This window comes from Mixophyes fleayi, chromosome 7 (assembly GCF_038048845.1).
Source record: "Mixophyes fleayi isolate aMixFle1 chromosome 7, aMixFle1.hap1, whole genome shotgun sequence".
Taxonomy (NCBI): Eukaryota; Metazoa; Chordata; class Amphibia; order Anura; family Limnodynastidae; genus Mixophyes; species Mixophyes fleayi.
In genome coordinates, this window is record NC_134408.1 from 16,745,509 (window position 1) to 16,770,020 (window position 24,512).

The 24,512-nt window shown below is 37.9% G+C and overlaps 1 protein-coding gene across 3 annotated transcripts in view; it reads right to left on the minus strand.

The window, feature by feature from the left end:
- Nucleotides 1–761: 761 nt before the first annotated feature.
- Nucleotides 762–24,512, minus strand: part of LOC142097380 (NXPE family member 4-like) — a 32,793-nt gene continuing 9,042 nt past the window's right edge. Inside the window, exons 2-7 of one of the 3 annotated variants that reach the window (XM_075179160.1) lie at nt 14,556–14,660; nt 14,088–14,159; nt 12,054–12,769; nt 3,375–3,436; nt 1,864–2,082; nt 762–1,741 (exon numbers count right to left, since the gene is read on the minus strand). In XM_075179160.1, coding sequence (XP_075035261.1) covers nt 1,197–1,741; nt 1,864–2,082; nt 3,375–3,436; nt 12,054–12,769; nt 14,088–14,159; nt 14,556–14,639 — 1,698 coding nt within the window. In that variant the 5' untranslated portion in view covers nt 14,640–14,660 and the 3' untranslated portion in view covers nt 762–1,196. Of the gene's footprint in view, nt 1,742–1,863; nt 2,083–3,374; nt 3,437–12,053; nt 12,770–14,087; nt 14,160–14,555; nt 14,694–24,512 lie in introns of all 3 variants that reach the window. The other 2 variants (XM_075179159.1, XM_075179161.1) reach the window with 2 other exon arrangements.

Genomic DNA, 24,512 nt, shown 5'->3' on the forward strand with positions numbered 1-24,512 from the left:
ATGCAATAAACAGCGCTGAGGTGGGTCCTCAAATTAAAAATATCAATGAAAACCATGACAGGATACATAAACCGATCAAACCAGAAATAATATACAAATAGGTAAATATCAATAAATACCAATATATAAGCATATAAACAATATAAACTATATAGCAGAGCGTACTGGGACTGAAAGCTGTATAGATAAGATCTCAAAATGAGATTTATGAATGGACTAAATTTTTTTGTTTGTCCGTGTATCCATAGTGGATATATGATAGTCCATACAAAAAAATAATCACAATATAATTCTTCCAGGAAACTGAGTAAATCCGCCAGTTGGCTAGATAATAGATAGTCATCAAAGTAGTGCTAGTGTGATAAGGACTTGCATCAAAATATGAATTAGATCACTCAGTGAAATGTCTCGTTGGTTCCAACGCCGCAGATCCTACTTATGACTCCGTCTGGGTGCTCTGAATACAGCCGTCGGAGAGCATTACCCACAAGCACAGCGTCGTCACTTACGTGAATGATAATAGCTGCGATAAGTGTTCATGAGTGTTGGGACGTGGAATATCATTATTATCATTTTTTATATGGACTATCATATATCAACTATGGACTCACGGACAGACTAAATAATTTAGTCCATTCTTCATTTTGAGATCTTATCTATACAACTTTCAGTCCCAGTACGCTCACTTATATATTGTATATTGTTTATAAGTGAGGCTTATGTATTGGTTTTTATTGATAATAAACTATTTATATGATATTATTTCTAGTTTGATCGGTTTAGGTATCCTGTCATGGTTTTTATTGATTTGTAATTTGAGGACCCACCTTTTTATAACATCTCAGTGCTACTTATTGCATGTTCTGTGATTGTTCTTTGGTAGGGGCTGGCAATTGGCCCCAATTGCGCTGCAGTCTGTATATAATGGGTGTGGTGCAGCCCAATGCGGGATCTTTCCTTTCCTTTCGTATTATTCCCGTCTCCCATGTACACATTTCTGTCCATAGTTAAAAACTTCTGAGCAACAGAGCTTTAAACTGGTCAGGTGGGATTATGTCTGAATGTAGTAGATGCAGTTTACTATGATATTCATGGGCACCGACAAGACTATCGCCACCATCCATAACGTCTGTCAGGACATTATCCTTCCAAAATGATTCACTAATGAACCATTTGTGTTTAAAGTTCCCGACTATTTATAAAGCTTGTGTGAAGGACATGCTGATGATGTTCTCCAGAACTTCTAATGGAGGATGGATGACATTGCATGCATAGGCTATGCTCATATCCAAGACATCTACAAACCCAACATTTAAACCATGGAAAATGTCCCTGAGCACCAGATACTGGACATGACCATGGAAGTCGCTGAACCTCTCCATATCGATGTCCATTTCCCGGGCATTCTCCTCCTTGATGATGACTCTCGTGCGTGGGCTCCGGTAGAAGAGCCTCTCTATCGCCCTTCGAATATTTATTGCAGACCTAATAAAAGTACGTAATGGGAAAGGCCTAAAGTGTTGTCCCAAGGTGAGAACAATGATGGTGTTTTCTCCTCCACCGATCTGATCGATCTGTCTGGCCATGTAGGCATCCTCTTTAATGGAGTAGAAGGTCTTGCTGACAAACGGAAAAGTATGTTTCTTCCACTGGACGTAAATAAACTTCTCCAGGTTAATGGCTAGAAGAGTCTTTTGCCAGGACTGCATCTCATCTTCCGTGTGGTTGAAATAATCTACAACTGACAGAAGAAAAGAAGAAACAATTAGTTATATATAAGGCCACCATTATATATCTATTGTACCACATGGGAGCTTCATCGGTTGTTAATTTGGCTGAAATGAACAGCCCTAAAATACTCACTCTTAATATCTTCCGCAAAGTGCCTTATATATTGGCGAACTGTCGAATCCCCTAGAAGGAATAGCTTCTTGCCCTTAAAAAAGTCTTTCAACTTGTCATTATCTGTGAACTGAGTCATCTTACAGTGTATCGGATTCCACACATTGCGGTGGAAATATCCACTCGGCATAGGGTGATAGGATCCCATGCTGCATTTTTCTGTTGATGAAAGTCGTTTTTCTAAAAAGAAAAGAGAAACAGAGAACAATTTGCAATTAATATACAAGAATCCTGCTATTTACTTCTGGTAGTAAATGGTGCTGACCCATACTCCAATATAGAAGATCAACATGCAGATATGATCGAAATCTCTTTGCACACTTTCAGAAAATTTTAGTTTCCCAGCAACCAAAGAGAAGCCACTTTTAGAGCCTGTACATTTACGGTTGAAACCACAGGTGCTGGTAGAGCATTCTTATAGTTTCACAACAGCTATGACCTTAGACAGGGAAACAATCAATCCTTCGGTCCACAATACACATTAGATCGCACTCATAATAACTGACGCCACACCAAGCAATAGAGAGCATATGTCTACAGCCCAACCCAGCAAAACATGGTAAGTCAGTTAAGAGCAGCAGGAGGGTACTTACAGGGGTGGCCTGCAACCCCCAGGAAAAATATTTTATTTCATGCCCCCTTAAATTTTGACATTGCTCTCTGGATAGAGCAGGTATCTATACAAGTGCAGGGGTGTTGGGGAGCAGCTCATATGCAATGACGTGCCAACATGCGCCAAGTCCGGGCAGGGGAGTGCTGGCCACAGTCTTTATTTTTTATTTATTTCCTTGATACCTTTGAGGAGAGGAGCTTATGGAGCATCCAAGTGCCACCAACAGCCACAGAAAACCGTGCGCCTAACCAAAACCAAGGGTCATGTATGCCATGCCCAACCAAATCGGCCACCTGACCTTCTGTCCTGGTGACAACCAAAACCAGAGTTACATAGCTCACTCCATGGGATGGGAAACCCTTCAGGACCACCGCCCAGGCAGATGCTGGTGTTGATTAGGTGGCTGGGTGGGAATACTTTGAGTGTTCTACTGGAAAGAGGGGGAGGTGACTACGCTTTCTAACTTTATATGTGCCTATGACCCTAGACGTCTCCCTCTCTTCCCCTTCTTTCCATTACCCAACTATGTCTGCCTTCTAAAACCCAACAATTGCTCCTCTATGTGGGAAATCTTGTTGTCCTCCAAAACCAACAAGATCTCCCCTGCCTTCATTACAGCAGTGAAGACCTGTGCCAGCCTCCCGGCCGTGGTCATGACCCACCGACTGATTCCTATCTGGTGCTTAATTCCCAAAATCTGGTTAAGATGTGCAAGTATTATTCTCCATGAAGAGGGCTGCCTTACTGTAACATCTATTATGAGGTCAAGGGCCAGTGGTAGACATACAGTAGAATCAGATGCATTTGTTGTCTTTATGGTATTATTCTAGAAGTTGGTTTTACCATAATAAATACTTACTGCCACAGCTGACAACATTGACTGACTTTAAATTGTTGGAAATTTCCAAACCAATATTTGACCTAAAATACCAAATTAAAATGTTAGACATTATTATAATTATCTTGGAACCCCCCTCCCCCCAAGAAACAAAACATAAGATGACTCCACAATCTTGACATTCTACCATAAAATACAACATCGTTTGTTGTATGTCAAGTAGATACCACTTATTCCAACTAACGTTTTCCATCTATGTCTCTACATTCTTTCTAATATCATGTGGTATCTGTGACGTAACACAAACTAGATTTACTAAAGTTTTCATCGGTTTTAAAACCACCACTTTACAAATTGCGATCTTGCTTTTAAACATGATCCAATACAATCAGACAGATGTACTAAGCTGCTGTTTGACAAGCCACCGGGAAAATCTCCAGAAAAACAAGGTGGTTGTGAGAGGGGAGATTGCTTAAACTACATGCTGTATTATATTATGGGGAAATATGAATATATAACTATATTAACTGGTCAATAGTATTTGATTGTTAATGGGTTCTATAATTATTTATGATGCACAAATGTGACACTACATAGTGCCCCCACAATAAAATGTCGGGCGTGATGATGTCACGGCCGACATTCAGTGAGAAGCGAGGAGGGAGGATGCTGGGTCCAGGGTGCCGCCGGATTGGAAAGTTGTTTTTTTGTTTTCTCTTCCTGACCGCGGCACCCCTGGGAGCCACGGCGCACAGTTTGGGAACCGCTGCTCTAAACTAAGCAATCCGGGAAGGAAAGAGTTCAAATGTTAATTTGATTTGGACTTTGTCCTGTAGGGCGTAAGTATTCAGAAAAAAAGAGGATGTTGTAGTTAGACACCCCAGCCACGGATTTCTTTATACATTTTATCAGTATCATATTCTCAACATTTCTAGGCATATGGTGCGATCATTCTTGTATTGAGGTGCTACCAACCAGTAACCAAATATTCAGAAGTAAGCCAAAAAAGAGAAAAAAGAACTGTATTTTAGAGGTGCACTGTTTAGTATTGGGTCTCTTATTTTAGATGCACATGTACCAAGTAATTGGAATAAAAGCATCAGATTAGGGGTTGTCAACCGCCAAATAAGCAATAATTTACATAAATTTAAATAAATATGTTGATATTCCAGTAATATTGTCCCATATCAGCATTTGCTGGAAAAAAATATATTGGTTCAAATTGATTATAATCCTTTTCTGATATTGTTGCAACAGCAAAATATCAGTCACTCTGGTTAATTATAGTCGTTTGATTGCAGATCCAGCGGAAATTACAAGTTATTAGCTGTTTAAATCATAACAGACCTACTATTGCTTAGTTCTCCTATCATAATAATGTTCGGAATATACAAATAGTATCGACAGGATGCAGTTAGATGATCAGAGCTGTGGAATAGCTTAGTTCTTAAACAGGTTAATGAGACAAAAGTTTTAGTTTAGTTTCAGAAGGATAAATAAACAAACATTCAGTGATGGGAACTTAATTGCTAACTACCTGTCAAGTTTTCTTGCTTGGGGTTGGGACAAAATCCTACCAAGCTCTGATAAAGGTGCTAATTCAAACAAAGTAAATATCTGATAATGCAGCATGGTGGCTTAGTGGTTAACACTTCTGCCTCACAGTACTGGGGTCATGAGTTTGATTCCGGACCATGGTCTTATCTGTGTGGAGTTTGTATCTTCTCCCCGTGTTTGCGTGGGTTTCCTCCGGGTGCTCCGGTTTCCTCCCACACTCCAAAAACATACTGGTAGGTTAATTGGCTGCTATCAAAATTGATCTTAGTCTCTCATAGTTTGTGGCGCTATATAAATAGATGATGATGGATTAGTCATGCATAACAAAGAACGCCAACACAATTTTCGCTGTTAAGCTTTATCAAGGCAAACTGACTGACATAAAAAACGAGGCTTTTACAGTTCAAAGAGCCAATCCGATTTGTTAAATTTGGATTGGATAAGAAGATTTCGGTTTTTAACCCGTTGCTGTCGGATAGAAAGTCTGTGACTACTTAATGCATTCAATGCAATATATTATGGCATACCAATTTAATATGATATAAATTTATTTTAGGAATTATACAAAAGTTCTTAAAAGAACATAAATAATAAAAGTTTAATTCAAAAAGAGGAAATGAAACATCTTGCAGTAAATTTAGCTCTGTAAGTAATCCATAAGGATGTTGTATATTAGACTATATTAAATTCAGAGGGGTCACATTATGGATCATACATTAAGGAGGATGTTTATTCAAGGGCATATATTATAGCATAAAATAATATTTTACATAACCAAATGAATGTTGTTGTTTTCTTATACTCACTAAGTGCACAATATTGAATGGATAATACATATTTAATTAATTAAGAACATGCAAACTAGAAAGCATACATTATAACATTGAAAAGTAATCAAGATAATTTAGTGAATATAACTATTTTATTTAAACTACTGTGTACTGAGTATTATTAAACTATATAACTTCATAATTATAATAATTAACTGGATACTAATTATATGTGAAAGGTGACCAAGAAAAAAGTGAAAATTATAATGTGATCGAATAAAATTTACCCTTTTTTTTTCCTTCCTTCTTTATAATATAGATGTACTATAAATTCATATGTAATAAAATTTACTAGAATAAAAAAAAACAATATATAAATAATAAAAGAAATATATGAATGAAAGTGTTACGTGAATAATTTATATAGGGTGATATTAAGATGACATTATAGCATGTCAGTAATAACTCAAAGTGATAAAACTAAGTGATTAATACAAAAAAGAAAAGGTGAAAAACAATAAAAAGTGCCATATCAGGGATAGTTATATGAATACCATAAAGATATTATTCTCATTCAGTCCATGAGGGCTGACCGCATTAAGTAAAAATATGTATTCTGTTTTCTTTTCTTAGTAGTTCCTTTTGATGTCACCTCCTCTTATATTAAGATAATTTTTTCTAAAGCAAATGCTGCCAAATTCTTTGGATTATATTGGTGTTCCTTCAAAAAATGCTTAGCAACCTTAGTCAATGGTTTTAATTTGAGAGTATCCATTTTGGCATTTCGAATATTTACAATGTGTTCCAGTAGCCATTGTTTTAATGGACTATTGGTCATTCCTACATATTGAAGGTTACAGGTACATTTCAAACAGTAAATTACTCCAGGAGTATTGCAGTTAATAAATGTTTTGATGGTGTGTGTTTTTTGATACCTGTCATTAAAAGATTTTGTTTTGACGGTATATCTACATGCTTTGCATGTAGCACACATAAAATATTCTACAGTTTTAGCCATATATCCTTTTGAGTTATATCTGTTTGAAAAATGACTTCTAGTGAGTAAATCCATTACATTTTTGAATCATCTCCAGCTCATTGGAATATGATCATAGATGACTTCTATGAGATCTGGATCCATCTGTAAAATATATTTCTGTTTATGTAAGATGCCTCTAATTTCTCGCCATTGACGATTAAATGTACCTACAAATCTTATTTGTTTACTATTTGAGTTCAATTTCTGTGTTAGGAATAGAAGTTTATCCCTGTCAATTTTTTTTTGGATTCATTATAGTTTTTTTTTTTGGCTATATCCTCTGTTTGCCAGTCTATCTTTTAATTCCACCGATAGTTGTACAAATGTAGAAGATTCACTGCAATTGTGCCTAATATGGAGATATTTGCCTTTTGGTACCTCTCGTATGGTTGCAGGTAAGTGGAAGCTTTCAGCATACAGGATGCAATTAGTTGCAGCTGATTTCCTGTATATGTCTGTCAACAATTCATTTTAATCTGATATTGATATATTTCAATCAAGAAAAGCAATTTGTTGCAAATTAATTTCTGAGGTTAATTTCAAATTAATCTTATTTGCATTTAATATGGAAATGAATTCATGAAATTGATTTTGGTTGCCACCTCAAATTATCAATATGTTGTTTATGAAACAAAGCCATAAAGTTGTAAATTGAGTATAGTTTTCATTTTCTGAAATAAAGATCATCTCCCGCTCCCACCACCCCCAAATAAATATTTGCGTAGTTGGGGGCACATGTTGTGCCTATTGCTGTTCCACGGGATTGGAGGTAGAAATTCTCATTGAACACAAAGTAGTTTTTAGTGAGTACAAATCTTAATAGGTCCAGTATAAATTTATTATGATCACAGCTCGATTTCGTTTGCAGAAAATATCTAACTGCTTCAAGGCTTATCTGGTCTGGTATGCATGTATACAGTGATTCCACTTCCACTGTACATAGCCAAGAGTTGGCATCTAGATTTATATTTTGCAGTTTTTCCAAAATGTCCATTGTATCTCTTATATAAGAGGACAAAGTGGTAACAAATTCCTGTAAATATGTATTCATATAAATTATCAATTTCAGATACAATTGGTCTTTCGGAAGGCTTTTTTTTGTTTTTATGAATTTTAGGCAATAAATAGAAAGTTGCTGTTTTTGGAGTGTCCATCCAAAGGAAATCATGGTCTTTCTTATTTATGACACCGTTACCATATGCTGTTGTTATTAAATCTTGATATGATCTGAAAAAATTGACAGTAGGGTTAAATATTCATTTTGATAGCATGTTGTGTCATTTAATTGTCTGTAGGCTTCATTTAAATATTCCTCTTTCGGCCATATAACGATATTTCCTCCTTTATCTGAACTTTTAATCACAACATCTGTCCAATTTTGTATTTCTTTCAGAGCTTTGTACTCTTTATTATTCAAATTTGTTTTTTTTTTATATGTAGTGCATTTCATTAATTGGTCAAAATCCTGTGACACAAGGTTTAAACAAAAACCTTGTATTTGAGGACAAAGAGTTATTTGGGGACAAAAAAAACAAACTTCTTAGTCAGTTTTCAATTCATTTCAGTTTTGTCATCCTGAATCCTGAATCAATACACTCTTTTGCTGTAATTCTTCAAGAATCCTAATAATCTCTCCATCCTGTGATGTTAGCTGACTTACATCGTTTGATTCTGATAACTGTTCCCTCTCTCTTAGTTTGAAATTCTTATATAAAAGTAATTTTCTAATGTAGAGAAAAATATCTTTCTCCAATTGGAATTTATTTGGGTAGCTTGTTGGTGCAAATGATAAGCCTCTTGCGAGTACTTGGAGTTGTGTTGTTGATAGGTTTCTTTTTGAGAGATTGATAACTTTTAATGATTGTTCATTATTTATCGCCCAAACCGTCTGTTTTGGGTTTGGGTATTCCCTTACCATTCTCTGATTCCTCTTTTATTTAGATTTTTTCCTACTCCTTTGTGTCTTTTTATAAGTGATTCTGTTAAATTTGTTCTTGATCTGAGATTTCTGCCCTCAAAATCTTGCTGTACCAGAGATGTTTCAGTTGATGTTCCTGGACTTTCTGTAAATTCTCCATCTGTGGTTTCTACCTCAGACATACTATAATTTAAGCTTCCAGTATCTTTTCTTACTTTATGAATATTCCACTTAAAAATATTATTAGTCTCAAAATCATTCTTGTCTCTAATTAATTTTCTTTTTTTCTTATCCATAATAGAATGTTCAATGTCATTTCTTTCTTTCTTGTATTTATCATATTCTTTCTGAAACGCTTTAAGTCCCTCAAATTCTTTCAACATCTCTCAAACCACTAATTTTTCGTGTGAATTCATACAATTGGATTTGGTTATGTTTTATAAGTACTTTCATTAAATCCATAGAGCATTTTAAAAAGATATGTTCACACTCTTGTTTTAATTCATGATTAGCAAGCTCATAAGCAGGAAACAGTTTTGTTCTTAAACCCCTCGGTGCAATATTACACTTGATGTACTGATCAAATGTAGTTTTATTCCAGAAAGTTTTACTTTCTTTTATCAAAACCTAATTCAATTCGACTTAATTATCTATCTATGTTGTATTTCAGCTAGATGTATCCAATTTTTCATCGAACATGTTAGTGATTTTTTTGTTCCAATGTTCCTGCCTCTGATTGAGTTCCTGTTGTAAATTAAGTGTCGTTATCTTGAATGGTACTTTAATGTTTTGCATGTCTTATAAATTAATTAAATTTTTATAGTAATTGTTAACTGTGCTGACAATAAGGAAAGTTGTTTGAAAAACCAACTATATAACGTAAGGATTCAGAAAAAAGAGGATGTCGTCACACTAGTTAGACACACGAACTACACATCTCTTTATACATTTTATCGGTAAAACTGAATCCTATAGATTGTAAGCTTACGAGCAGGGTTCTCTTACCTCTCTGTCTGTATGTATTACCCAGTATTGTCTTATTAATGTTTGTTCCCAATTGTAAAGCGCTACGGAATTAGCTGGCGCTATATAAATAAAGATGATGATGATGATGAATCTTCTTATCCAATCCAATTAGCAAATCTGATTGGTTCTTCGAACTTTAATACCCTCGTTTTGATGTCAGTTAATTTGTCTTGACAAAGCTGAACAGTGAAAGGTGCGTGTTTTGGCGTTCTTTGCTATGCATGACTAATCCATTATCAGATATTTATTTAGCTTGAATTAACACCTTCTCAGCGTTTGGTAGGATATTGTCCCATCCCCAAGCAAGAAAACTTGACAGGTAGCTGTTAGCAATTAGCTCCTGATCACTGAATGTTTATTTATCCTTCTGATAGGAGACTCAGACTATTGTCTCCTCAACCTGCTTAACAACTAAGCTAAACCACAGCTCTGATTATCTAACTGCATCCTGTGGATACTATTTGAGTATTATGATAGGAGAACTAAGCAATAGTAGCCTTGTTATGATTTAAACAGCTAACGACTTGTCATGCTAACTGGATCTGAAACCAAACGGCTATAATTAACCAGTGTGACTGACATTTTGCTGTTGCAACAATATCAGAAAAGGATTATAATAGATTTTAACCAAATATATTTTTTCCAGCAATTGCTGACATGGGACAATATTACTGGAAATTCAACATATTTATGTAAATTATTGTTTATTTGGAGGTTGACTCCCCCTAAGCTGATTATTTAAGATAAGATGTTCTGTTATTACATATAAGTAAGGAATAAGAGTCATGCACGGCAAGTTTTAAAACCCTTTATTTTCACTTTTTCACATTGATATCTCGCTGCTTTTTAGAATCAAATTTTTTATCTTTTACTAATAAAAGTTATGTTTTATTCCAATTACTTGGTACATGTGCATTTAAAATAAGAGACCCAATACTGCACAGTGCACCTTGCACCAGTGGCGTAGTGGTTAGCACTTCTGCCTCACAGCACTGGGGTCATGAGTTCAATTCCCCACCATAGGGAAATTAGACTGTAAGCTCCAATAGGACAGGGACTGATGTGAGTGAGTTCTCTGTACAGCGCTGCGGAATTAGTGGCGCTATATAAATAAATAAATTATGATGATGAAGATCCAGTTCTTTTTTCTCTTTTTGATTACTTCTGGAGGACGTAAGTGTAAGGGCAGGTTCAAAATGCTCACTGATGATGATGACATGAAAATGCGTGCAAAGAGGACCTAGGGTCATCTTCAGATGCGCCCGGCTTGACATACTATGCAAAATTCGTTTACTCTTGTGTTTTTACATACACTATATCACACTATATTAAGCCCACATTAACTGCAGAATTTTAAGAACACTATAATGTCTAGACACCCAGTTTAGAGGGAACAGTATTTGCATCAATCCCCCTCTGTTGGTGTAGCCCACATTCATCTTTGTCTGCCAAAGCTCCACAGGGCTTCGGGTGATTAACAAGAAGGGGGGATAGACTACCACGGCTGCAATGGGCAGATCCTGGACTGCCATCAGGGGGTTACGGCCAGTACTGTTGTGAGGGGCCTGGACAGACTAGGAGGCCCGGATAGACCTCTCTATCTGACTGGGCTCCCTGGACTGTCCGGGCCCCTCAGTCTGACTGCTCCTTCTTTCCGTGAAGCTGCAGCTCCACCTCCCAGGCACTGATCGTCTGGTAGCGCGGCACGGTGATGTCATCACTGTGTGCCACGCTCCCAGTGTATCAGTGACTGGGAGCTGCAGCATCGCGGTGGAGAAAGTAAGTTTATTAGGTATTCATTTTATAGGAGAGTGGCGGATAGAAGTGGGGACATTAACTGTGCCTGGAGGGGGGCGGAGGGTTACATTTTCTTTAGTGGGAGGGGAACCTGTACTGTGATGAGGAAGTGGGGGGGATGTACTGTGATGAGGTTTAGGGGGCGTATGTATGGCGAAGAGGGAAGGGGGCTCATGTATGGGGAGGGGGGCCCTGCCAGATTAATTGGTACTGGGTCTCACAGTTTCTGATGGCAGCCCTTCTGGCACCTACACAGAGAGTCCCGATGGGTGCTTCACTGTGCATGCACCAGATCAGTGTGAATGCCCCTGCAGTAGCGGTGGATTTCCAGAGCTTTAGTTATTGGTGGATTAAGGGCAACACAGCCCTGAGACATAAAATCTTAAAAGACCGTTTCGGTCCATGACAGGTGCCACTTTCTGTTGTTGTCCACAGAAAACTTTTCTTACCCTAACGACTGATGCTTTCCCAGTATTCTGACTTCACTTTAGTAATGTTCCATGGGCCTCTTATTAAGAGGATCCAATAGTTTTATCACCTCTGGTCTGTTCCTAATCCTGTGTACAATATAAGTTTGTAATATTGGACCATACCTGTTAAGCAGCAGCTGTTCCACCTCTGTAAGATACGAATGATCCCGGTTGACCGAATTCATGTGGGTCAGGGTCTCGCAAGGGAAATCTTTTGGCTTAATGCAGTAGAAAGCCTCTCTGTCTCTTTTGTCCACGTACCGGCAGACCTCTCTCTCCGTGTCCAGCTGAAAGCCACAGTCGCTGTTCACATACTCCGTGGCACTGGTAAAATTCCCAGTGTACTTAATATTTGCAAAGCCCTGGTTCCTTCCTCTCCACAAGGCGGAGACGGCCTCGCTTGGGTGCATTAGTAATATAGATAGGTGCACCGTTCCCTCCCAGAATAATGTGAATTTTATTGAGTAGGTACCATCATAATTATCCACAATGCTTCCACTTGCACTGCTGTTTGTAGCGGGTGAATATATTCTAGCCCTTAAATAGTCTCCCCCGTAAGATTTCCTGTTACCGGTATAATCATAAGCCTCTACTTTTACATGTAGCTGATCTCCGATGCAATAATGATCCTTTGGGTCAATGATTGTGGCCTTGGTTTCTTCTGCACTAGTTGCCTCATCACTGTCACCTATACTGATCTTAGGAATGAGCTTGTCCATCCTGCTGAATATTTCTTCAATTCTCTCATCTGTTTCCATTGGGCTGGGGGTCGAGATTGTGCCACATGATTCCTTTTTTGATTGACAGTTACACAATTGCAGCATGTTTATTTTAGGGATCTGAAAAAGCAATGAAATGCTTTAAATACTTAAAAAAAACAAACAATATAGCTTCATATGTTCTAAAACCGCAATACATTCACTGGGTGAGCCATAAAGTTATTTCATAGCCTGGCTCTCGCTATTAACTAATGTTGCTGATAAAGTGAGAAAATCCTTTCTATTGCTTGATTTAAGAGTGTCAATGACAGGGATTTACAATAAACTTCTCTTATGTTGCCTGACCAGCATCTTCAGCACATGTAGACAGCATACAACTCCCATTTTATTATTCTAAACAATATTTGGTTAGAGCATTCTGTTGTCATGGAAACAGCTTTACACTCACTGCACTGCCCTGCACCGTGGGCAGCACGGTGGCTAAGTGGTTAGCACTTCTGCCTCACAGCGCTGGGGTCATGAGTTCAATACTAGTAGGTTAATTGGCTGCTATCAAAATTAACCCTAGTCTCTGTCTGTGTATGTTAGGGAATTTAGACTGTAAGCTCCAATGGGGCAGGGACTGATGTGAGTGAGTTCTCTGTACAGCGCTGCGGAATCAGTGGCGCTATATAAATAAATGGTGATGATGATGATGTTTTCTGTCACCCACAGGACCACCAGCATGTTGACAAAAAGTGTAATATTGACTCGGTAATCATGCACGTGTAAATGGGTAACCCTTGTCAAGCAATGGGCAAGACTGTAGTTGCTTACATTGTATTCATATAATACATCCAACAAACAGAAGCGAAAGTTAGGGCATGGTAAGATTAATGGCACACTCTATGTAACAGCACACACAAGTAGTCTAGTCATTTGTGATGATATATTAGCTCCCAGTATTTAGAACCTATTTAGGTTGAGCCCAAGCAGTAAGCCAAACAAGCAGCCAGTGCAACAGATACATGCGCAGGTCAAATGAAAGGTATTAAAGATTTCCTATATTCGGAGAAAGTGGGAAGTTCAATAGTGTCAAATGCAATAATTTCACACAACATAAGTAAATGTATACTGTATGTAGATGATACTTTTTTTCAAAGAGAAAATGTAGTTAAAATATAATTAAAATGTGAAATTCATTGCCAAACGTGATGCTTAGCTTAACCCATCACCTACTAGCAGTTAGGTACCCGTATACACTTTTATAGATGGGCAGTATTTATTGGTTTCAGAAATCTGCCTCAAATGTATATTATAATACTGCAACCATATTATAATACTACATAATCGTGAAAAAAATTTGAAATATCTCAGGAAAGCAAAGATATTTCTTTTTATTTCTGATTGGCTTAGACTTGACTTTTAAGGATCATAGATGTTTATTAAAAGAAACAACCTTTTTATATATCATCCTGCTATTTCTATCAGCACCAGCAAACTTCGTTGAAGACTGGAGTGAAGTCAGGGGCTGTGAAGAAATATAGGTAAATTCTGTCATTTTAGTCTCTTGAGAATATCTCTAAATAAAGACATAAGGATAATTTTTTGGCAATATCCAAAACATATCAAAGTGAATATTTCATGAGAAAAGGGTTGCACTGCTTCCAGGCGATCACATCATTCAACACCATCTACTGGTAAGATGTGGGTATTCCTGGTCAAAGAGGGTGGAATTTGATTGGATGTGAGTACCATGTGATCACCTCACATCCAATTACATGACACCTTCACAGTCCAGAAACACCTTTTGACGATGGTTTTTAAATGATGTGATTGGCCAATTGAGACCATTCCATTTAAATATTTGAACTGACAACATAACGGGAAAACAGAGGATCCATCTTTAAATTTGACCTTTTGGTACCTGCACTTTATTCTGATGAAATGCCAGGAAAAGTATGGAAGTTATGACTGCCACAGCCAACAGCGATCTCCAAGATATCTTCATTTTATGTCGCACAGAAATCCCCTGGATAAGGAAGGAGAGAAGTTCTTGTATTTTCTGAAAATACAGTATGGTTTAAACATGGTGGTTAATGATTGCCTCATGCCCAAATAGTGTTACACATTCCTAGTGACTTGATAGGCTGAATACTGGTTCACCCACAAAATGGCTGGCTCCGTTGTGGGTAGCAGACCCACAGTAAAACAAATTGCCAGTAGGAAATCAATTATTTTCATATGCTGAACAGCGTGCTTCATAACCATAAGGGGCTTTTGTTATTACCTGTTCATTCGTCTGTGAAATTACAATGGAAGGGGCCATCTTTGTTTCAGAACTGTTTAAACTCATTTCATTATGAATGTGCATCCAGCAAAGGAGGATATATATATATTCTCATTAAGTAAGGTCATACCAAAATACTAAAGAAAAATTGAGGTTAGAGGAGATTCTGGACATTGACACTCCATCCAACACGGCCCCTAATGCTACACGGTTCCTAACTCCAACATGGCTCTTAACTCCCTCTTAACTCCAACACGGTCCTTAATTACAATACGGCCCTAAACTACAACACGGCCCCTAACTACAACTCCTAACCTCAGCACTTTACCTAATACCACATATACACAATAATAACACATATTCAACCTCAAAACACACCAACACCCATATTCCACCTTCACACATAGATCATTGCACCTCTAGACCCTCCACCATATCTATCTGCCCTGTCTCCCTAAAGCAATCAAAAGACCATGCATATCTACATGAACAGCATGGATTTAGTGGGAATCAGCATGGATTAGTGAGAATCGGCATGGATTTAGTGGGAATCAGAATTGATATGGGTCATGTCAAACTAATCTAATTAGCTTCTATGTGGAAGTTAGTGGGAACTTAGACCATGGTAGTACAGTAGATGTGGTCTACTTAGATTTTGCAAAGGCCTTTGATACAGTGCCACGCAAGAGGTTAGCTTACAAAAACATTTGTGCTTGGGTCAAAAACTGGTTGGAGAATAGGGAACAGAGAGTTGTGATAAATGGAACATTTTCTAATTGGTCAAACGTTTTAAGTGGAGTACCTCAAGATTCCATGCTGAGGCCACTCCTTTTTAATATATTTATTAATGACCTTGATTTAGAGAATAAAGTTTCCATTTTTTCAGATGACTCTAAACTTAGTAAGGTAATAAAATCAGAGCAAGATGTAGTTTCTCTACAGAGGGACTTAAATAAACTGGAGGTCTGGGCGGCTAAATGGAATATGAAGTTTACCATAGATAAATGTAAGGTTATGCACTTGGGGATCAAAAACAAGTATGCAATCTATAAATTAAATGGGATTAATTTAGGAGAATTTATAATGGAAAGGGATTTGGGAGTGCTCGTAGACAGTAAACTTAGCAATAGTGCTCAATGTCAAGTAGCAGCTGCAAGGGCCAATAAAGTATTGGCAGGTATAAAAAGGGACATAGATGCAAGGGAAGAAGATGTAATTTTGCCACTGTATAAATCGTTGGTAAGACCTGATCTTGAATACGGTGTACAGTTCTGGGCGCCACTCTCTGAAAAATTATTTTGGAACTAGAAACAGTTCAGAGGAGGGCGACAAAATTGATAAAGGGTATGGAGTCATTAAGTTATGAGAAAAGGTTAACCAGTTTAGGCATGTTTTCTTTAGAAAAGAGGGGTTTAAGAGGAGATATGATTACTATGTACAAATACATTATGGGTCAATACAGAGAACTTGTATGGGAATTTTTTACCCCAAGGACTATACACAGGACACGTGGTTACCCCCTAAATTTAGAGGAGAGTAAGGGCAGTCAAGATATAGAATTCACTGCCAGGGAAGGCTGTAATGATGGATCCAATTGATATGTTTAAGAAAGGGTTAGACAAATTTTTAGCGGAAAAGTGTATACAGGGATACGACTGTTAATTAAAATGAAGGATAGTGGTAGATACAGGGAAAAAATAGGACTGCAATATTGGGTCTGAAGGGATTTTTCCCGATTGAAACAGATTGGTGGTTGCTTCTTCTGGATCAATTTTCAAATATAAGTGAGGGATCGCAGGAGATCCAAAATAGGTTGAACTGGATGGACTGGTGTCTTTATTCAACCTCATCAACTATGTAACTCCGGCACTTAAGGGCAAGTGTAAAGTAGGTCACACCTATAAAAATGCTAGACAGATAATTAGATGCATTTACACAAATAGGAATGTTCTGTTCCTCTGCAGCTTTGTAATTGACCTGTTTTGTGTCTACCATAAGATAGGGATCAGTATCTCCTATGTTTAGTTCAGTTAGGCTGGGTACAGACTATACAAACTTTCTCCCAATGTGATATCCTTAGCGATTTTACCAACGATGAAAAAAAAAAGGTTCCGATCAGCAGCCGATTCATGTGTACACACTATACACCTTTTACAAGATTTTCCTTCAGATCTGTGCTCTGCATCGGCTGAAAATATGGTGACACACTCCATGGAGATCTATGGACACTGCCAGTCCTGAGTACATACACACTGCAGAATTGGAACGACATCGCTCCATCGTTGAATGACATTTTTAGATTGGTTCAAAAATCAAATGAAACTATACGATGCGCTTTGGAACGATAATTGTTCATTGTTTTAGTGTACACACTAATGCGATATTGGACTGAACGGTCGTTTATCAGATGATTGGCCCAATAATCAGCTAAAAACCTCCATTTAGAGTACGTTTGTGTGAGAGGTGAAGAGATAATAGGAATGGGTGAATAATACTCATGTGCATGTGTTCATACCGCACCTTCCAATCATCAGATCATCAAAGTAGAATTTTTACAGTATCCATGTTCTATGTATACAGGGTAGTTATAGACTTTAGTAACTTTGCATGTATACATGACAGATGGACGCCGTAAACGGCATATAAAAGGTGATTTCCTAAAGGGCTTTTTTTTTATGCCTTAGCGTTGTTAATTTTGGGTTAATTCTCTTTTACTTATTTTCAGATCTTTCAACTGAAAATGCAGACAGCAGAAGAAAAAATGACAGTATTTCATAACAGTGTTAGGAAAAAATATGTCAGAAATGTTGGCGGTTATGTAGAAGGTTAATGGTTATTGCTTTAAAACTATAATATTTCAGCTTTTATATGCCACGTACAGTGTGTTTCTGTATTGTAACCATCAAAAGTTATTAAAGTTTGAATTTGGACTTTATTGGCCTAAGTCATTAAGGAGAGCAAAGCATAAAAAAGGAGTAATTTTGCACCTGGGCAAAACCATGTTGCATTGGAGGGGGAGGTCAATTTAAAATGTGGGGACAGATTGGGGTAGGGTATGTTCTAGATCAACTTTAAATTTCAGTCTAAACATAAAGCTATCAAGTATTACTGTGCTACATGAAAAAACAGCCAGTATTTATAAATAATTAACTAATTTGCACCCCTTGCATTGTAACATGGTTCATTCAGGAGCAATCATACTCCTTTTTTTTTGCTTGCTCTCCTTAATGACTCAGGCCCTATAATCACAGACTTTGAGCCACGTCATTCAAGTATGTAGCTCCTCAGGAAACTATCCACAATCTAAGGGTGTGTAAAAGCAAAAGTGAGAAAGATGTATAAGATAAGATCAAACAAATCTGCACAATGAAAAAGTTATGTTTTATTGCTGTTATTACAAGCGGAATTTTTTAGCCACGAAACGCATGGAGTGCTAATCTAAAGGGATTAAAAGAATTGGATATACACCACAGAATAAACAGACTTGAAATTCTAATGTGATAAGTAAATATATATGGTCGTCTAAAAACCAATATTGCCTATTATTAGTATGAAATAAGGTTGAATAGAGAAATAAATATTTATGGCCGAAAGTTTGAGAATGACACAAGTATTGACTTTCACAAAGTCTGCTGCTTCAGTGTGTTTAGACCTTTTTGTCAGATGCTGCTATGGTATACTGAAGTAATATTACAAGCATTTCATAAGTGTCAAAGGCTTTTATTGACAATTACATTAAGTTTATGCAAAGAGTCAGTAATTGCAGTGTTGACTCTTTTTGAAGACCTCTGCAATTCGCCCTGGCATGCTGTCAATCAACTTCTGGGCCACATACTGACTGATGGCCGCCCATTCTTGCCTAATCAATGCTTGGAGTTTGTCAGAATTTGGAGGTTTTTATTTGTCCACCCGTCTTTTGAGGTTTGACCACAAGTTCTCAATTGGATTAAGGTCTGGGGAGTTTCCTGGCCATGAACCCAAAATTTCGATGTTTTAATCCCCGAGCCACTTAGTTATCACTTTTCCCTTATGGCAAGGTGCTCCATCACGCTGGAAAAGGCATTGTTCGTCAGCAAACTGTTCTTGGATGGTTGGGAGAAGTTGTTCTTGGAGGATGCTTTGGTACCATTTTATATTCATGGCTGTGTTCTTAGGCAAAATTGTGAGTGAGCCCACTCCCTTGGCTGAGAGCAACCCCACACATGAATGGTCTCAGGATGCTTTACTGTTGGCATGACACAGGACTGATGGTAGCGCTCACCTTTCCTTCTCCGGGCAAGTGTTTTTCCAGATGCCCCAAACAATCTGAAAGGGGATTCATCAGAGAAAATGACTTTAACCCAGTCCTCAGCAGTCCATTCCCTGTACCTTTTGCAGAATATCAGTCTGCCCCTGATGTTTTTCCTGGAGCTCAGTGGCTTCTTTGCTGGCATCTTGACACCAGGCCATCCTACAAAAGTTTTCACCTCACTGTACGTGCAGATGCACTCACACCTGTCTGCTGCCATTCCTGAGCAAGCTCTGCACTGGTGGTGCCCCGATCCTGCAGCTGTATCAACTTTAGGAGACGGTCCTGGTGCTTGCTGGATGTTCTTGGGCGCCCTGAAGCCTTCTTCACAACTATTGAACCTCTCTCCTTGAAGTTCTTGATGATCCGATAAATGGTTGATTTAGGTGCAATATTACTAGCAGCAATATTTTTTACCTGTGAAGCCTTTTTTGTGCAAAGCAATGATGACTGCACATGTTTCCTTGCAGATAACCATGGTTAACAGAGGAAGAACAATGATTTCAAGCACCATCCTTCTTTTAAAGCTTGCAGTCTGTTATTCTAACTCAATCAGCATGGCAGAGTGATCTCCATCCTTGTCCTCGTCAACACTCTCACCTGTGTTAACGAAAGAATCACTGACCTGATGTCAGCTGGTCCTTTTGTGGCAGGGCTGAAATTCAGTGGAAATGTTGGTTTTGGGATAAAGTTCATTGTCATGGCAAAGAGGTACTTTATTAATTAATTGCAAGTCATCTGATCACTCTTGATGGCATTCTGGAGTATAAGCAAATTGCCATCATAAAAACTGAGGCAGCAGACTTTGTGAAATATAATATTTGTATTTTCTCAAAACTTTTGGCCATAACTGTATAATTATATATATATATATTGTCGAAGTCAGCAAATTGGATAAAGTCATTTCAATTAATATCGAGCAAACTTGGTTGCCTTTGTCTGAAAATATGCGTAGAGCACGCTACGGCGTGGAAGGGCGTATCCAGCTGTAACACATGGCAATAAACAGTTTTTACACTTTTATATACATTCGCACGAGCACTCACATTTGTAAATAGTACACATTAATTGTAGTTGCAACACATAGTTATTTATGTCGAAATATAGTAGTGTTTATGTGTAATATTATAAGTTATATGCATATTAGTAAAACATATGGTACAGGTTAAAGGAAATGTGTCATGTCTAGTATCATTTTAATCCCCTATTCATCAGCAGCTGTCCGGTTCATTCGGCGAAGTTATTGATGTTAGGGAATAAACCTTTAAAGTGATACTGACTATAAAATGCTAATGGACTAGTTGAAACTGGAGTCTTGGCGGGAAGTTCGGAGCACATCCCCTGGAGAGATGACCCCCACCTTTGGATATATTAGTTTGAACTAGCCTATCATCTGCAACCTCTTGGACCTTCCTGAAACCTGGACCAATAGAAGCAAGCCACATCATCTGCATTGTTTTACTGTATTTCTGTCTGCGTATAAGCAGGAGCTTTTCATCTAGTGGACAGTCATCTTTGACCACAGACTTCAGACCTGAATGACTGTTCACTGGATCGAGAGCGCCTGTGATAAGTAACGGCTGTACTTATTATTATTTCGCTTGAATTATTCTGCTACTTTTTGAGAATAAATATTTGTGCGCTGGAAACACAAATCGAGATTCGACAATCGTTATTGGATAGCGACAAAACGTGCATAACAATATATATATATATATATATATATATATATATATATATATATATATATATATATATGTGTGCGTGTATATATATATATATATATATATATATATATATATATATATATATATATATACACACAAGTTAACCCGTGCATGATACTCATGCATTCTAGTCAAATCAAGATACTTAAGGTCTTAAAAAGGTTCTTGTCATGCATTTGGGCCTAGCCCAGGCCTCCTCAGGGGAAGATCGTTACTTCCCGACGCAAGCGCCCTTTTTAATGTGTGTTCATGAGGTAAAATTACCTCACCAAAATGAGTTTGACCCCTCAACTTGTAAATTTAGCCTTTACTACCCCTCCCACGGGGGGAAGGGGGGATGATGGAAGTTAACTGACTTGACTATTCTAATTTTTTTGTCAAATAATGTCAGTATACCAAATTTCAGGTCAATTGGATGAGCCCTTTCTGAGAAAATAGTTTTTTCCACACACACACACACACACACACACACACACACACACACACATAAACGCACGCCTCTACACATGTGTGTTCATGAGGTAAAATTACCTCACGAAAATGAGTTTGAGCCCTACCAAATTTCAGCCCTTTTTGAATTTTTTTTCCCCACACACACTAAGAATTTAGTAGGTCAGTGTATAACTCTGCCCAGCAGGTGGCGCTGCAACTTGTTTTTTTTTTTTCACACACACACAGACAGCCAGACGCCACTAAGCATATATATATATATATATACATACATATGTGTGTGTATGTATATATATGTATATAGTATATATATGGAAATGTAAGACCTTTTAGAGCAGATGTAGGTTTGATTTATGTACTAATTTTTTTTCCATCTATGTGTGTGCCTCTATTTATATTCAATTAACCGGTTAATTTTTTGCTTGTGTGTGGGGTTAACAGCTCCTGACGTAAATAGGTAATAACAGGGCAATGTATCAGTGATATAAAAAGCTATTTTTATAGCTACATCTAGCATAGTAGACGCAAGACTGTTTGTAATAAAATGTATTGCTAAGTTATAATGTTTACAAGGTTAAGATAACAAGAAGATATACAACTGTTATATGTTATGGTATAAGTTTAAATATGCAGTGTTGGTATATATAGATATTGTCTTAATCTACAGGCGTGCTCTTTTACGAACATGCTGTCTTACATAAGTTATTTACAAACACACAAACATCTCTATATAAACATGTAAATGGACGTACGGGTCAAATAATAGACTGCTTAGCTCAGGGGTGTCCAACCTTTTAGCTTCCCTGGGCCACATTGGAAGACGATGAGTTGGTTTGGGCCGCACATAAGATACACTAACAATAACGATAGCTGATCATTCAAAAAACCATAGAAAACATAGTTAACACATATATATGAGAAAAAAAAGTGATATATATATGTATATATATATATATATATATATATATATATATATATATATATATATATATCACTTTTTTTTCAAATCCCCCTATACTTACCTTTCAATCGCCCTGTTCAAAAAATCCTCTCCAGTTATTATACTATAATCACTTTTTGTATTGTTTCGATGCAATATCAATAAAATGCATTTAAGCCAGGCATTGTATATCAGGGTGCCCTGACCAGGCCTGCGGTACCTGACATATACACCACTGTGACCCCAATTGTGACCTGTTTTGCTAATTACACCACTATGTTAGTTAAGGGATAACAACTTATAATGGACCAAAGAGAATAATATATAATGCCCCATTAGTATTACAAGTAGAAGTATGTAGCAGGGAGATAAGGTCCATGATGCTCCAGGACCAGGTGACTTTTATTCACTGGTTTGCATCCCTTGAAATAATAAAAAAAATCCCCCTTAACTTACCTTTTAATCGGCTTGTTCTCCTGTCCTCTTCTCTTCTTTTCTCCAATTCTGTGCTGCTGATTGTTCTTCTCGCGCGGGTGACTCCTCTGTGCTGCGCTCCACAATGGATGTTGGGCGTGATGACATCACGCCCGACATTCACTGCGAGCACCGCACGGAGGAGGAGACAATGGAGGGAGCCGGATTACCAGCTGACGTGACCGCGTGACCGCAAGGTAAGTATTTTCTTTTCTTTTTTTTGCAGGATTTTTTTTTCCATTAACAGTGCTGCCCCCTTGCCACAACCAAAACTCTTTCTGGGCCACATTTAAAGGCGTGCTGGGCCGCATGCGGCCCGCGGGCCGCGGGTTGGACAACCCTGGCTTAGCTGAATGTTTTCTCATGTTGTATATCACCAGTGTATACAGTAATATTTCTTCCCTTAAAAGAGCATAAAATAGCAAATACACATTAATGTACAAGAAAGAGCTAATAATAACATTTAATAGGATCCAATTCTTCAAGTCCGGTAAGTTGCGAGGTGGGGCCTCCATGGCTCGGACTTGTTTTTTCAGCACAACCCACGGATGCTCAATCAGATCGAGAGCTGGGGAATTTGAAGGCCAAGTCAACACCTTGACCTACTTATCATGTTCCTCAAACTGTTCCTGAACTAGTTTTGCAGTGTGGCAGGGGGCATTATCCTGCTGAAAGAGACCACTGCCATCAGGGAATACCGTTACCACAAAGGGCAACGGTATACAACAAGGTATAAAACAATGTTTAGGTAGGTGTTATGTGTCAAAGTAATATCCATATGAATGCCAGAAGGTTTCCCAGTAGAACATTGCCCAGAGCATCACACTGCCTCTGCCGGCTTGCCTTCTTCCCATAGTATATCTTGGTGCCATCTCTTGCCCAGGTAAATGACACATACACCGTCCACATTATGTAAAAGAAAATGTGATCCATTAGACCAGGCCACTTTCTTCCATTGCTTCAAGGTCCAGTTTTGGCGCTCATTGCGGGTGCTTTCGGCAGTGGACAGTGGTCAGCCTAGGCACTCTGCCTGGTCTGTGGCCCCACATCACAGCAAAGTGCCATGACCCTGACTCCAATAGCTCTATTGTCCTTCCTTGTACTACTTTTGGAAGGTATTAACTACTGCATACCGGGAAGATCCCACAACACCTGCCGATTTGGAGATTACTCTGACCTAATCATCTAGACATCAGAATTTGGCCCTTGTCAAAGTCACTCAGATCCTTACCCTTGCTTATTTTTCCTGCTTGCGCAACACATCAAGATGCACATTTTGGTCAGACTGTGGATGTCCATCTACCACATTAAGGTGACCTCATTCAGTTGGGTACCTACACTAACAAAGTGTTGATCAAAAACTGCACTAATAACCTCATGTGTACTCTAGAAGTTATTTTGTAGAGTTTATATTAATGCAGAGTTCAACAAACATGTCTTCAATTATGTATAAATATGTTCTTAGTGTGAGCACTTGCATCTGCATTTTGTATGGTACATTGTACTTTCAGACACAGCAGTGTAGCACTTTTTAATATATTTGGAAATTAGGGTGTTATTAAATAGTCTTTAGCTTGGCAAACAGGCTAAAATTCTGGTGCTTGACCTCAAAGCCAAATGACATTATTTTCATTGTGACCTTATTGCCTTCAGTCTTTATCTCCTGGTTGTCCAGGATATCCGCAGGTTTGAAGTGAGTGAAGATAAAACAACCT